The following is a 14,142-nucleotide window of genomic DNA, read 5'->3' on the forward strand; positions in this document are numbered from 1 at the left end:
GAGAAAATGTATGTAGTGACAATATATGAATTTTATACTTTACCACTAACTATTCATATTTAATCTTCATTAACTCTTTAAAAAGGTAATATAAATAAATGGTAGATGATGTAATGAAAGTGTATACATTTTTACATTAACAATATATAAATATTACATTCTTATATTTTGAAATATACCAAAAATAATATCTCCATAATAATTTTTTAAATATTTGAGGGAGGGAACTGCCCCCACCTGCAGGGAAGATACGCCCCTGGTTGTGTGGGGATTAATTATTCTTTTTTGTAAAAATACTTTTAGGAAGGAAATAATTAGTTAATTGAGTAGAAAAAGAAATTTAGTAAATCACAATGATCAAGGACAAATTTGAAACCTACGTTTAGTTAATAACAACTTTATTGATATAATCATATCGTCGAAGATCAGTTTAGTTGCTTAAATTATTTGACCAGCGAGTCTACCGTTTTCTAGATTCAAACTCTCAAAAATATATTATAAATCATTATATTAAGAGCAATATATAGTTTTTCTTCACAATATTAAATATTATTTTTATTCTTATCTGGATACTATAATCTACACATGTTTTTTATATTTTATAATAACTAATAATTTCATACTTCTTTTTTCTAAGTTTGAGATCCACATTTTTTTATAAAAATATTCTTATACATGAAATATTTTTAAGAAATAAGAATCTTAGTAGTAAATAAATAAAAAATATTCTTATTTTTATAAGAATACATGGATGGCGGATATACTCTTATGTATCACTCTCTGTCAAAAAATTAAACTTTGTACCTCCCAAATGGAAAAGTCAATGTACTAAAAAATAACAAGGAAAATAAAAGTGGCTGCTTTCCAGGTCCATAATTTTTGTAAAGACAAAAATGTTCGAATGATATAGGTAACTTACTTTCTATAGGTTCATTTAATCGATACAGTGGAAAATTGTGGAATCCATATTTGAAGAAAAGCACTGCTTCTTGAATCTCAATTATTGATAGCAAAGATGCATTATCTAAGCATGAAACTAACTGCATAACTTTAACAAAAAAATTCTTCCACGACTATGACTATTATTTGATCTCTTTGTCCTTTTCCTTGTCATAATTTTCTTGTGCATCTCTTATTGGCCTATACAGTGAGATCACAATGCTTAACAATTTCCGTGCATTTTACTTAGCAGTGAGTGCGGTTTTAGTGTAAAAGCACTCACCAAATTGAATAGTCTTACGGAATTCCATTATATGTACATGTATGATGGATCCAATAAGGGCAACAAGACCTAAAACAAGGTCAACAGCTTATGTTTTTTTCCCTTTAATGCGTAGTGATCTGGAAGTGGTTGTTTTCTTTTGCCTTTAATAATTGTTATTTGTGGACTCTACTTTCTTCTCTCTCTTTTTACATCAATTTTTTCTTGCATATAGTCTTGGTCTTATTTTAGTAGCATTTTAATAGAAACACTCAACATATTTTCTTTCAAGCTATTGTCTTCCAACACTTAACCTTTTTCTTATTCGTTCTACGTGACAACGTGCCTTTCTACTTTCTCCCATTAGGGTCCAAATGGTTTCTTACTCTCTTTCACTTTTATCTCGTTTTCATCATTTTCTGAATATTATCATTATCGTAGATACATTCATTGGTACAGTTAATATCTAAAAAAACCTCATCCGATACTTTAAGAATTGAAAATGTGTTTATTCCAACGATCCAATCCAAAGTTCCTAGTTTCTGGATTTAGTTTATGAGATAGAGGTCATGAATGAACTTAGATTTATATACAAGTAAATGCATGGTTATGGTTAAAGGGTGGGATAAAAGGCTTTAGTTATTCTTTCTAGGATTGGAATCTAAATCCCACTCCATGTATGCATATTGTTAGCATTAATAACACCCAAAGTCATGTAACTTTTGTATGTTTTGGGGTACTTCTACTTCTTGTAATCCTTAATTAATAAAAATACATTTGCTTCTCAAAACAAATGGGTGGACTTAGATTTATGACTGATGTTTTAATAGCACAAGAGCCTAAAATAAACTTCATGGTAGAACAACCACAAAACTTCACCTAAAAAAATGTATAAGAAAAGACATCTTAACCGTAATAAGATATTTTTATGTTTTAAATATAATAAGTTTATATTTTTATCTTTAAGAGTAAAAGCAAAAACAATAACTTTCCTCTTTGGTGTTGATGAGAATTATGATTCAATAAAGAGGGTAAATATAAGGTTTTTAGATTTTAGGCCTCCAAAATTAAGTTAAAGTGGAGACAACAAGATATAAGTAGAATCTAAAATAATAATTAAACATGTTTCTACTATGTAAAGAAGAAAACTTCGTGCTAGAAAAGCTATCAAAATTAATGATTGTTTCGATGCTCTATGATACACGTATCTGCTACATGACACGCAAGTCCGTTCCAAAAATATAAAGAAGCCTGTCCAAAAATAATTACACTTTCTAAGGGACCGAGAGAATGCTTTTTTTAAAACATAGGGCATCAAAGATAAGGTCCACGCATTCAATTTGTGTTATCTACATCGAGACAAGATTCCCTGTTATATATAAAATAATTGAAGTTAGTTCTTGAAAGTTGTAAGATTTTTTAAATAAAAAGGAAAAAGAGCTCAGCTGCTAATGTGTTATCAAAGAACATTAAAACTATAACATATTTTTTGTTCTCCCTTACAAAATTAAAGTATCAACAAAAATCCTATCATGATAGTATGATACTACAATAAAATTTCAAAACAGAGATATTCAATACGACTTTTTAATTGTTCTATACAGATTTCGATTTTTTTAAAATAATCTGGTTGATTTACTCATTTTTAATGTTATTATAAATGTATCTCAATATAAATAATCAAACACAATCATTCAATCTTCCACCTTCTATATGATTTTATATTGAGCAGCAGGGAAAGCTCCTTCAAGTTTTATATACTAATGATATTATAATGAGTACATGTTCATTTACATTATCAATTAGGCTATTACTACGTGCTTCACATCTTAAATTATGGTCTGAGACTCTGAGTAGATTAAGATGAACTATAAAAAGTTTTGGGAAAGTTGAAGACTTCTTGATTACTTTTAAGTGACTTTTGCAAATCGTGAGTTGGGACAGATAAGATATATGACATATAAAAAAAATTCGAGACTTTGTGGGGCACATGCCCCACTTAGCCTATGTATACGGCACGCAAAAAATGCTGGTGAATATAGTGTTTTTAGACCAATCAATAAGGCCAACATAATTCATAAATTGTCCAGTTTTTTAATTATAATGTTCGTTGCCATAATGTGCATAAAAATGTCATAATTTGCGTGGTAATGATATTTCAATTTTGAGATTATTATAGACTGGTCTAAATAGTGAAAGATGAGGATGTTTTTGCTTTGCACTAAACTTGCGCATACCCCAAAAAAAAACTCCATGTCTAAAACTATTTTCAACAATTTTTTTTGTTTCCCACATGTATCATCGTACAGGAGACAATCCTGTCCGAGCCGAGACCATCCACATGTACATGAGCTGACTCTCCCAGCGAACATTTTCTCATTCACAATACTCGAACCTAAGACATTACTTAAAGAGAATCAAACATATATTACTTGAACCAACGCTCAGTTGATACCTTAGCAATTTGCTTGAACACTAATTAAATTAGTGATATTATATAAATTTGAACTAGTCATTTTTTTCATTCAAGCTTATACTTTAAGAAAAAAAAAAGATTTATGCAATTACAATGAAAGAGTTTTTTACATCATTATTACATAAACTATTATAATTTTTAAATATTATTGACTTTTAAATAAAAATAATATAAATAAATGATATTACTGACAAAAAATACAAATGAATGACAATTGACTGTGTATAAATTTTTACATTATCAGTGTATAAATATTACACTCCTATAAAATTATTAAAATAATATATTTTGCGATAAAGTTATTTTTTCACCATTTAAATTAAATAATTAACTTTTTTTGGAGGTGATGACTCCCCACCATCTTAATAGAATAATTGATATTAAACTTTTTTATATTTCACAACTATGGAAAATTAATGGAAGACCAAAAGTCTAATATTTGAAAAATCAAATATATCATAAGTTATTAGTGCGGCTTTCCTGACCTTGACCCTTGTCTACCCATATCTCTTTATCTCACTCTTGTAGGGAGGCTGGTCGTGTCACTTTGTTTAACATTTAATTGTATAGTTGACAGGTAGTTTTATTTTATAAGTAAACTTTTTATCAAGAGATACAATACTTAGGAGACTACACAAAACAACCTAACCTTTAACCTTTTCAATAAAAACAAAACAATACAAATGGGATATGAAACTGGACAAAAACATATTAACATGTTTAAATCTTCCTTTGATCCAAATTTAAACCTTGAGTTTTATCTATAATATCCTGAAAATAGGTTCCTTGGTGTTGAAATGTAATAATTGTATTGTAACTGTGCATTGGTATTTTAATTATGGCCTGCCAAATAAATAAAAAGACTTCACACTGGTTCTTCAACTATGGCCTGCCAAAGAACACTGGTGCAACAACTTTTGACAAGAATTCAATTTTATGGAGGAAAAAAAAACATTTTTCTATATTTCATAACGTCCTTCTACAATTCTTAAAGAGTTCCAATTCAAACCAGAGTAAACTGATAATTTTATTGCTGTAATTTGAACATTGATAATTCAGGTACATTACATAGCTGCACCCATCATAAGTAATGGTTCCCACTTCCGAACTTAACATAGCTAACTTGCCTGCTACTTAGTGCAAAGCCATGCAGTAATGCCCATATCATTTAAAATTGACATAATTGCCCTATATTATATACTTCTATAAACCATCTTCCATAACACTAGTAACTAGTTCAACTTCAATATATCATGTACTTCTTTACAAAACTTCTCATTTCCCATTCCATTTATATCAGAATAACCTTTGAGAAAGTTGATACAGAGTCTCTTCCATGCTTCCATATCTGGATCCCACAGTGCAGCTTTCTCCCTTGCTTCCACAGCAACAGCTTCCTGAGATTCAAAAAACTCAAAGTAATTAAACTAATTAATTCAAAATATGAAATTTATACATCCTCTCGTCATATTATAAACTATAAAGTAAAATATAAATAATCGAATAATTGACATATTATTATTAACATTGAGTAAAATACTTAGAGTAAGATGCAACTATACCATGATGAAATCTCGTTGAGTAAGACGATCAATGATTTGAAAAAGAATGTCTGTAGAGTACTCAGGGTGACCTTGGATTCCCATCATGTGATCTCCATATTTGAACATTTCAATTCCAGTCTTATCTGACCAACCAAGAACCTCTGCCTTGGGCGGAAGCTCTCGAATCTAAATCAATTTACACAATGAGATATTATTCAGCTAAATATATATAAGTACTATTGTTTAGGAAATGCACATACCTCATCCCTGTGGCATTCGATGATAGAAAGGTGTGATGGAAGTTGTAGAGAAGACAAAGCCAATGACCAAGATGGTGAAAAGGTTATGGTCCTAACACCAATGTCCCAACCAGTGGGAGAGCGACTCACCTTCCCTCCCAATGCACGCCCAAGTATCTAATCAAACATGTTCATTAATAATTCATAAGTGTAGACCTTACAATGTTTTGGTACATAAAAAATGGCAAGAGTGCACGAGGGAAACGTAATAATAAATTAGATTAAAAGTTAGTTTTAAATGGCCGACATTATTTGATTAGACAAAACCCATAACCATAAAGCAAGCTTGATAAAAATATATGTATAAGAAAGCACTAAATAATCATCGCATGCCATGTATCACATGTATAATATATTATGCATGTGAAAATCACAAAATAGTGGTCCACATGCAAGATTTTTAAGAGATTAAGATGTAGCCAAAGGTGGTAAAAAAAGGTTTAAATTTTCAAAAATTGGACTTGCCTTCTTGGTAGTTTAGGTTGTTAAAATTACCAAAGTATTAATTTTTTAAGAGTGGGCAACATATACCTCAGATTTTTAGTGCAATATACTACAAAATCTGATCCTCCCTTCCGCATGAATTTGAGGTCAAAATTTCTATCCACTTTCTTCCAATGAAGGATAACCAACAACATTGCTTTCACTCATTGCTCTCCTAATGCTTTTCTCTCTTACATAAAATTTTTAATAAAAAAAATCACATGTATGAAATTGAAAGCAATAGGAACACGTCCATGACCCATCAAAAGAAGGCACATAGAGGAAGGGGAAAGAAAAGACAAGAAAATACAATTAAAAATTGTTAATATATAATTAAATATTGGTTTATTACTTACCTGGTGACCAAAACAAATGCCAAGAGTTTTTTTGTTCATGGATTGCAATTTGTTAAGCAAAGTGATAAGGTCATGGATCCATTTATCATTTCCATGTGCATCACTGCAACTACCACTGATCACAAAACCATCATAAAGACTCAAATCATCATCTTGAGGAAATTCTCCACTAGCCACTTTATACACTTCCCATATCTCTCCTTCCTCTGCTAGCATTTTCATGAATACCCCTGAATATCCTCCATACTTTTTCTTCACATATTCTGAATCCTCTGCACACAACAACACTGCAAACCTTTTCCCACGTATGTTGCTCATGTTGCCCCTTTGAACCACAAAGGTTTTTATTTCTGTTTTCTTTTTATTTATTCTTTTAGCTCTTCATATGTATGTATAATATGAGTTTTTTTTGGGTACAGATGTTTAATATGAGTTTGAGGAAATGGTAGCGTAGGTGTTTTTATAAGGTTTGAGAGGGTTAGGAAAAGGGTCACGTTTTATTATTTTATTATTACAACGTCGTCCACAGCCCAATTTCATCAAATTGAGTAAACGACCTTGTGTTTAGATTGTCATAATATCTTTTGTAAAAGTGAAAAAGATATATGCAATACAATAAATTCATTTTTCATATCTAATACTTTTAAATATAAATGAATTGTGAATTATATACTAATTGAGAACTTTTTTTACACCAACAATAAATTTATCTTGTCTTACCTAACATAACGAAACAATTTGTGAAGATTATGAAAAGTGGCATATGAATGTGACCTGAATTATTAACTCGAGAGTAAAAGATTTTCTCTATTAATAGAAAGGTAAGTGATTATTTTTCTTCATATTTTAAATGGCAAAATAATAATTTCATAGTAAATAAAAGGATAAAAATGTCATTACATATTATATTTTATGTATTATATTGTGGTACTTGCATCTTCATTAATGGGGAGGATCATTACTCCTGATGAACCTATTTTTGCAAGTGTTATGTTTTTTATTTATAAAATAAAAGGATAAAAGTGTCACTACATATTATATTTTATGTATTATATTGTGGTACTTGCATCTCCATTATTTCTTAGCTAATTGATTGTTTATATAAGCATTTTTTATTTCATTGTTTTTATTTTGTATTTCAATTTTTCTATTATCTTAACATTGTTTCAATTTTATTGTTTCTATTTGTTGCATTTGAATAAAGTTATTTTCCTTTGTTATTTGTTTGTTTCATTAAATTTTTATTTCATTGATTGGATATATATTTAACACTATTTTTATTTCGGTGTTTCTATTTATTTCTTTCAAACGATGTTTCGTTTCTTTTATTCTTTATTTGCTTCATTGTTTCTATTATGTTTCTATTCACTCTTTAAATCTTTATAATTTATAATTTTATTATTTCTATTATGTTTTGTTCTATTATATTTTATTTTGTTTACAATGAGTTTAGCTATGAAGATTACGAAAAATAGATTGCATGGTTGAATGAGATATGTATGGATGAATGACTCCTTATTGACTTGTATTGAGCAATAAATGTTTAACAACTTTGACATTAATTTATATGAAGCGTATAATTTATTTGAATAATTGTATTTAATTTTGGTGATTTTCATATTAATGTTTTCATATTTTTATATTTTTTTTATAGAGAATTAAAATGTTTTTTTATATTGAATATGTATTTATGTTATATTTTTTTTATATTTATGGTAATATGCAATTTAAAGTGAGATAGCTGATTATTTTGTTAATGATAATTACTTTGATTATATGATTTTTTTAGAAATCAAAAATTGTTAAGAGCAAAATAAAAAATTGGAAATTAATGCGTAGTGGTAGAAAACATATTTTGTTTTTATATATTGTACAGAACTATGTATGATTTTTATTATTTAAAATTTTAATATATGTCACACTGTTTCCGAGTCTTAGAATAGTAAATGCCCATCAAATCCAACTTCAGTTTTGAGCCAGTTTATCCACTCAGATAATTCCTTTTGAACTTGTGGATTGAGATAATCTATGTCCAGTGTGGGGTCATAACTATCACCAGTCTCAAGATTTCTAGTGAATAAGCAGTGTCATTGTTGCAAGTTGTTGAAGAACTTTGATTATTCTTGATTGATCTTCCCTTTGTCTTTACTTGTTTAATCTGCAATCCTCCTAGTCTTATTTGGATTCTCCCTTAATAGCCTGCATATCCAGCAAAGACTTCTCTGTATTGAGGAGGATTATTTGGCAAATGATGTGTAAAATCCTCTTCTAACTGTTGAGACATCTGATCTGGAGGTCCCCTTTCCTCATTTGCCTTCTATTTTGCAACTTCAAACTTTTTGTTTGCCTCTTGAAATGCATACATTTTGGACGCCAACTTTGCTTTTGTCTCATTAACTTCTTTCTCCAATCTGAGACTTATACTCCTCCATCTTCTTCTCTGCTTCAGGTTGAGGATGATTTTTTAAACAGACTTGGAAAGACTTGGAAGAGAAAGATAATAATTTTAGAGAATGCGTTGCGGTAACCAAATTAAAGCCTTCAGAATTGAAGGCTTTAATACCATATTACGAAAATATTGCGAAAACGTAAAATGAATATTATGACGATTTCTCATTGTTGATCAAGACATGTAAAAACCTTATTTATAGTATACGAATAAATAACAAACTTAACTTACTAACTAACTAATAAACACATGTTGTAAAATAATTTCAACATGTATTAAATGTTAAAATGTGTCATTTTCTAACTAGTTAATCGATTAACCACATTCTTAATCACTTAATACTTACCCAATTAATCAATTAAATGTTCAATTAAACGATTAAATGTTATAGTTGTTGTCTTCAACAATTTTTTTTAAAACATGTATTATAATATATAATAAGGACAAAGTGTATTTTATTTAGATAGTTGTTTGTTAACTCAAGTTACATATTACTCTATTAGTGTATCTTCATCCATACATTCTTATAGAATTCTTGTTGAAATAAGAGTATTCTTCACTCATTTATCAACATAGAAATTATTATTTCTTAAGAATACACATTGATTTATTGTACAAGAACATTCTTATGCTTATTCGTAATAGAAAATACGAGTCCCAAATATAGAAAAAAGGAAAGAGAAATCACTTATAATTACAAAATATAAAAATAAGTAGATTGTAAATCCTAAATAATAATAAGAATAATAGATGTCATAATAGGAAAAAACAAAATGTCATTATTATTTTATGGGACCTGAATAAGAATTAAATTGCTATTTTTCAATAAAGAAGTTCTTATAAGCGGAATTTAAGGTAAAATTGTTCAAAGTTATTAACATTAATTAACAATAATGCCTGAGAAGAAGTTTGTAATGTATGGCGAAAGAAGATTTATTTTTATACTCATAGATCATAATTAATGAATAACAATATCATGGTAGGAAAGTTCTTATACTTATAGATTCCGACATGTCCGTATTTGACATCTGTAATTGGAATCAAGAAAAAAGAAAACTATTAAGTGAAGAAAATAGAAGCATCAATTATGCCTCTATTGAATAATGAACTCAAACTGATGGTAATTATTAATCAATCATGTGAAAAATGTCCACACACTCCACTTCCCCTGTTCAACTATCATTTGTTTGAGATATAATCATATAATACAGCACAATCTTCACATATGAAGATTCTCCATCCTTAAAGATCTATTTACAAATTGAGTTTTAGAATGGAATGAATGAAAATGGAAGATTTCTGAGTCATCTAAATAGTATATTTTATAACTTTCAATTCTTCCATTTCTAATTCTCCTCTAAAATTTTATTCGCAAATAGAGCTTAAAGAATCTATTAACCATGAAATAATAGTTAATAGAACAAAGACTAAGTGAAAGCACAAGGGTTTCCTATTGTTAACTCAACTAACCTGATTATGTTTCTGGCCACACAATATAGCCTCACATTAACCTGTTGTGAGCACCAAGGAGAGTGCTCAAGATTCATAAGCTAAACTGTGCCCAAAAGTAAGTTTAAGACTCATAAGCTATCACAAAATAGGCCAAGTAAAAATACTTCAAAGCTGTTTGTCTGAGTAACATTTAATTTATTTCATTTTTTATGATAAAGGAAGAAATTATTTGAGAAAGAACGACAGTGGTACCAAAGGTCAGAAAGAAAAGAAATAGGAATTGGCAGTTATATTTTATACACTTAAAACAATACATGCATCTTCTCCCAAATGTGTCGTAAGCGAACTTCATAAAGCCCAAAATACCTTCTAGATGCAGCATATTGCAAACTGCAAGGAGTATATAATGTTTAATTAATTACTATTGGTAGGGATAGATTCAAAAATCATTGAAGGGAGGACCATATAAATAAAAATATATACAAATGAAGTTGTAAAAATAAGGGAGGTTATGGGTCCCCATTACTTTAGAGTTTAAAAGTTGGTAGTAAACCACGTATGTTGGTAAAAATAGGAATTAAGGATGAATAGGAATTGAGCAACAAATGAATAATGAGTAGGAAAGTTAGGTAGAGCATAATGAACCTCGACATGAAGGGTACATTTACCAACGGACGTTGGTTCAAGTGGTACATGCTTAAATCTCCTTAAGTAAGAATCCGGGTTCGAGTCTTGTGGATGGAAAAAATGCTCGTTGGGAGAGTTAGCCTCACGTACCTGTGGATGTTCCTGGCTCGAACAGGATTACCTCTGGTGTGAGATACCCATGGAAAAAAAAAACATGAAGAATTTGTTGAGTTGAGTGGTGTAAAGTGGCAACGTAACAAACTACGTATCTACCTTTCAGCTTTGCATGGATGAGTATCCAATGTCTACATTGATTAGGTGAGAAATGTGGTTTGCTTCTTGCCACATAGTCACTAACTGCCATAAATTGTTCATTTAAAAGCTTACATTTTTTTTATTACTTTTGTGGTAATATACTCTCCAAAATGTAATAGTTTATCATACAATACAACCTTCATCACAGAAAGTATTAGATTATTATTAATCAATCTACTCCATTTTATGTATTTTGGTAACATTTTATTATTTCTAAAAAATCTGAATACTAATTTTATTTTCCATAATGTTTATAAATCTATTTTTAACATATAAGTAATTATAAAATCAATATTTTAATTTTTATTTAGACATTCAAATAATATTTAGAGAATTGATATTTTTTTATTTGTAAGAATATATACATGGAAAAGTTATTAAAAAACTCAGGTTGAGCATAATTATCCCCGTGAAAAATATTATTTGAAAAATAACATCAGAGACATCCAATAATGATAAGATATAAGAAGGGTAAACAAATAGAATGAGTCACAAGAATCTTAATATGAGTATTTAAATTTAAAGTACACTTCAGTTTATGCACACAAAATCTACATGTTAAGATTTCTCACGATATATTAATGAGACTCAGTTGTAGGTATAATTCTTGTTTCAAAAGTTACATAATCACTCTGAATTTGTTGGTATAGTTATATTATCGATTGGTTTTATGTTGTTATTATATTTTCCCAAATTGAAATGATGATTACTTCTATACCCTTAATTAATTTTTTATATTTGCATAAGAAACCACGGGGGGCTGATTGCAAAAGGTTGCAACCACCTTTTTCTTTGCATGCTAATTTTGGCAAACACAGTATAAAGTAAAATTGTCCTAATCTTTCCTTTTACCCATTTGAATTGAGGGGTGAGTAACCAATGTGTGCATGTGATTATGTAAGAAGGTCGTTGGCACTACCCTTTGTCACAATTTTACATTAACTGCCCCATGTTCCTTAACTTCCATACATTTTTTGTACTAATTGTAGAGTAACTCCATAGCAAGATCATGTGTATAAGATCCCCCACTCCCAACACCACAAAGTTCAATACAATCCACAATTATCTTTCCACTGCTTTCATATTTTTGTTCTTCTGTACTCTTAAGTATCAGCATGACAATCATGTCAAACTCACAACAAAGCAAACATGTTGCAGTCTTTGCTTTCCCCTTTGGCAGCCACCTAATGCCTCTCTTAAACCTTGTCCTCAAATTAGCTCATGCTGCACCAAACTGTTCATTCTCCTTCATTGGCACTGACAAATCTAATGCAATCCTTTTCCCAAAACCCTACATCCCCAAAAACATTAAGGCCTACAATATAAGTGATGGTGTCCCAGAAGGTCATGTAATGAGTAGCAATCCAATAGAAAAGTTGAATCTTTTCCTAAGCACTGGTCCTGAGAATTTGCAAAAGGGTATAGAATTGGCAGTGGCAGAGACAAAACAAAGAGTCACTTGCATTATTGCTGATGCTTTTGTAACAGATTCTCTCATTGTGGCTAAGGCCTTAAATGTTCCTTGGATTCCACTTTGGCTTCCCATGTCATGCTCACTCTCTTGTCATTTTTACACTAATTTGATAAGAGAGCAGTATGCAAACAATGCTGGAAACAGAAACTTGGATTTCCTTACGGGTTTGCCGAAGCTTTGTGTTGAAGATTTGCCACAGGTTGTAGCTAAAGGAGGTGAGCACGAGACACCATTTTCAAAGACAATGGCTTCGCTGGGGACAGTGCTACCTCAAGCTAAGGCTGTAGTTATCAATTTCTTTGAGGAATTGGACCCACCCTTGTATGTTCAGCACTTGAGATCCATTCTGCAGTCTTTGCTTTATGTTGTTCCACTTCCTTTCCCTCTTTTGCTACCATCTGACACAGATAAAAATGGGTGCTTCTCATGGTTGAACAGGCACAATGCCAAAACAGTGGCATATGTTTCCTTTGGAACTGTGGCGACACCACCTCCACATGAGATTGTGGCAGTGGCTGAGGCATTGGAAGAGAGTGGATTTCCATTTCTTTGGTCTCTCAAGGACAACCTAAAGGGTCTCTTGCCAAGTGGGTTTCTTCAGAGGACAGGCATGCTTGGGAAAGTAGTGCCTTGGGTTCCTCAAAGTCAAGTTTTAGCACATGATTCTGTAGGAGTTTTTGTGACTCACTGTGGGTCTAACTCTGTGACTGAGAGTATTTGCAATGGGGTGCCTATGATTTGCCGGCCATTCTTTGGAGATCAAGGGATAAGTGCAAGAGTGATACAGAATGTTTGGGAGAATGGTGTGATAATAGAAGGCAGGGTGTTAAGCAAAAATGGATTGCTTCAAAGTTTAAATCTGATCCTTGTGCAGGAAGAAGGGAAGAAGATTAGAGAGAATGCACTTAACATGAAGAAGACCGTGCAAGATGCAGCAAGGCCAGAAGGGAAATCAGCACAGGATTTCAAGACTTTGGTGGAAATAATTTCTGAATCTTAAGGATGGGGCAAGTTAGTACTATACTACTATCTATAGCCTAGAAATAATTTGAGTGCCATTGCCGGTATTTTCTTATTAATAGAGTGTGGGAGTGGTTTGCTGAAAAAAATAATAGTTATATCATCATCAAGTTGCAATTAAGCATTATAAATGTTAAGTTGTTTATGTTAGTCTTGCATATTGGATACTCATCCAGATTAGGGAATTGGTGAAAGAAAACTTGACCCACCTTACAATAAGTAAGTGGATCAGTACAAGGTGAAAACTCATTTAAACCTCACCCCCCTGTGTAAGTACATGGGTAAATTACTGCCACTACTTTAATCAATATTTTCTATTAGTAGCATACCCAATGCATATACTGGTTAAAATTTATAATGAATTTCAAGAGCAAGTGCAGAACATCCCACTAAGATGACATTACCAGATGTATTAAATATAGATGCACCATTTCCATACCTTGGAA

General features: G+C 30.7%; 2 protein-coding genes across 3 annotated transcripts; one reads left to right on the top strand and one right to left on the bottom strand.

Annotated features, from left to right (window-relative positions):
* On the bottom strand, positions 4,683-6,794 carry LOC109349298 (gamma-glutamyl peptidase 5-like). Of its 2 annotated transcripts, XM_019590049.1 has the most exons (4): positions 6,360-6,794; positions 5,482-5,637; positions 5,240-5,407; positions 4,683-5,074 (listed from the first exon to the last, which is right to left on the bottom strand). In XM_019590049.1, exons 1-4 carry the CDS (start codon positions 6,675-6,677, stop codon positions 4,910-4,912), a joined length of 807 nt encoding a protein of 268 aa, XP_019445594.1. In that variant the 5' UTR covers positions 6,678-6,794; the 3' UTR covers positions 4,683-4,909. The 2 variants fall into 2 exon arrangements, with proteins under 2 accessions (XP_019445594.1, XP_019445595.1); XM_019590050.1 differs by lacking the exon at positions 5,482-5,637.
* LOC109349299 (anthocyanidin 3-O-glucosyltransferase 7-like) lies at positions 12,166-13,919 on the top strand. Its single transcript, XM_019590051.1, has one exon. It carries the CDS (start codon positions 12,318-12,320, stop codon positions 13,674-13,676), a length of 1,359 nt encoding a protein of 452 aa, XP_019445596.1. The 5' UTR covers positions 12,166-12,317; the 3' UTR covers positions 13,677-13,919.

The sequence above is a fragment of the Lupinus angustifolius genome, chromosome LG06 (assembly GCF_001865875.1).
Source record: "Lupinus angustifolius cultivar Tanjil chromosome LG06, LupAngTanjil_v1.0, whole genome shotgun sequence".
In the NCBI taxonomy this organism is placed as follows: domain Eukaryota; kingdom Viridiplantae; phylum Streptophyta; class Magnoliopsida; order Fabales; family Fabaceae; genus Lupinus; species Lupinus angustifolius.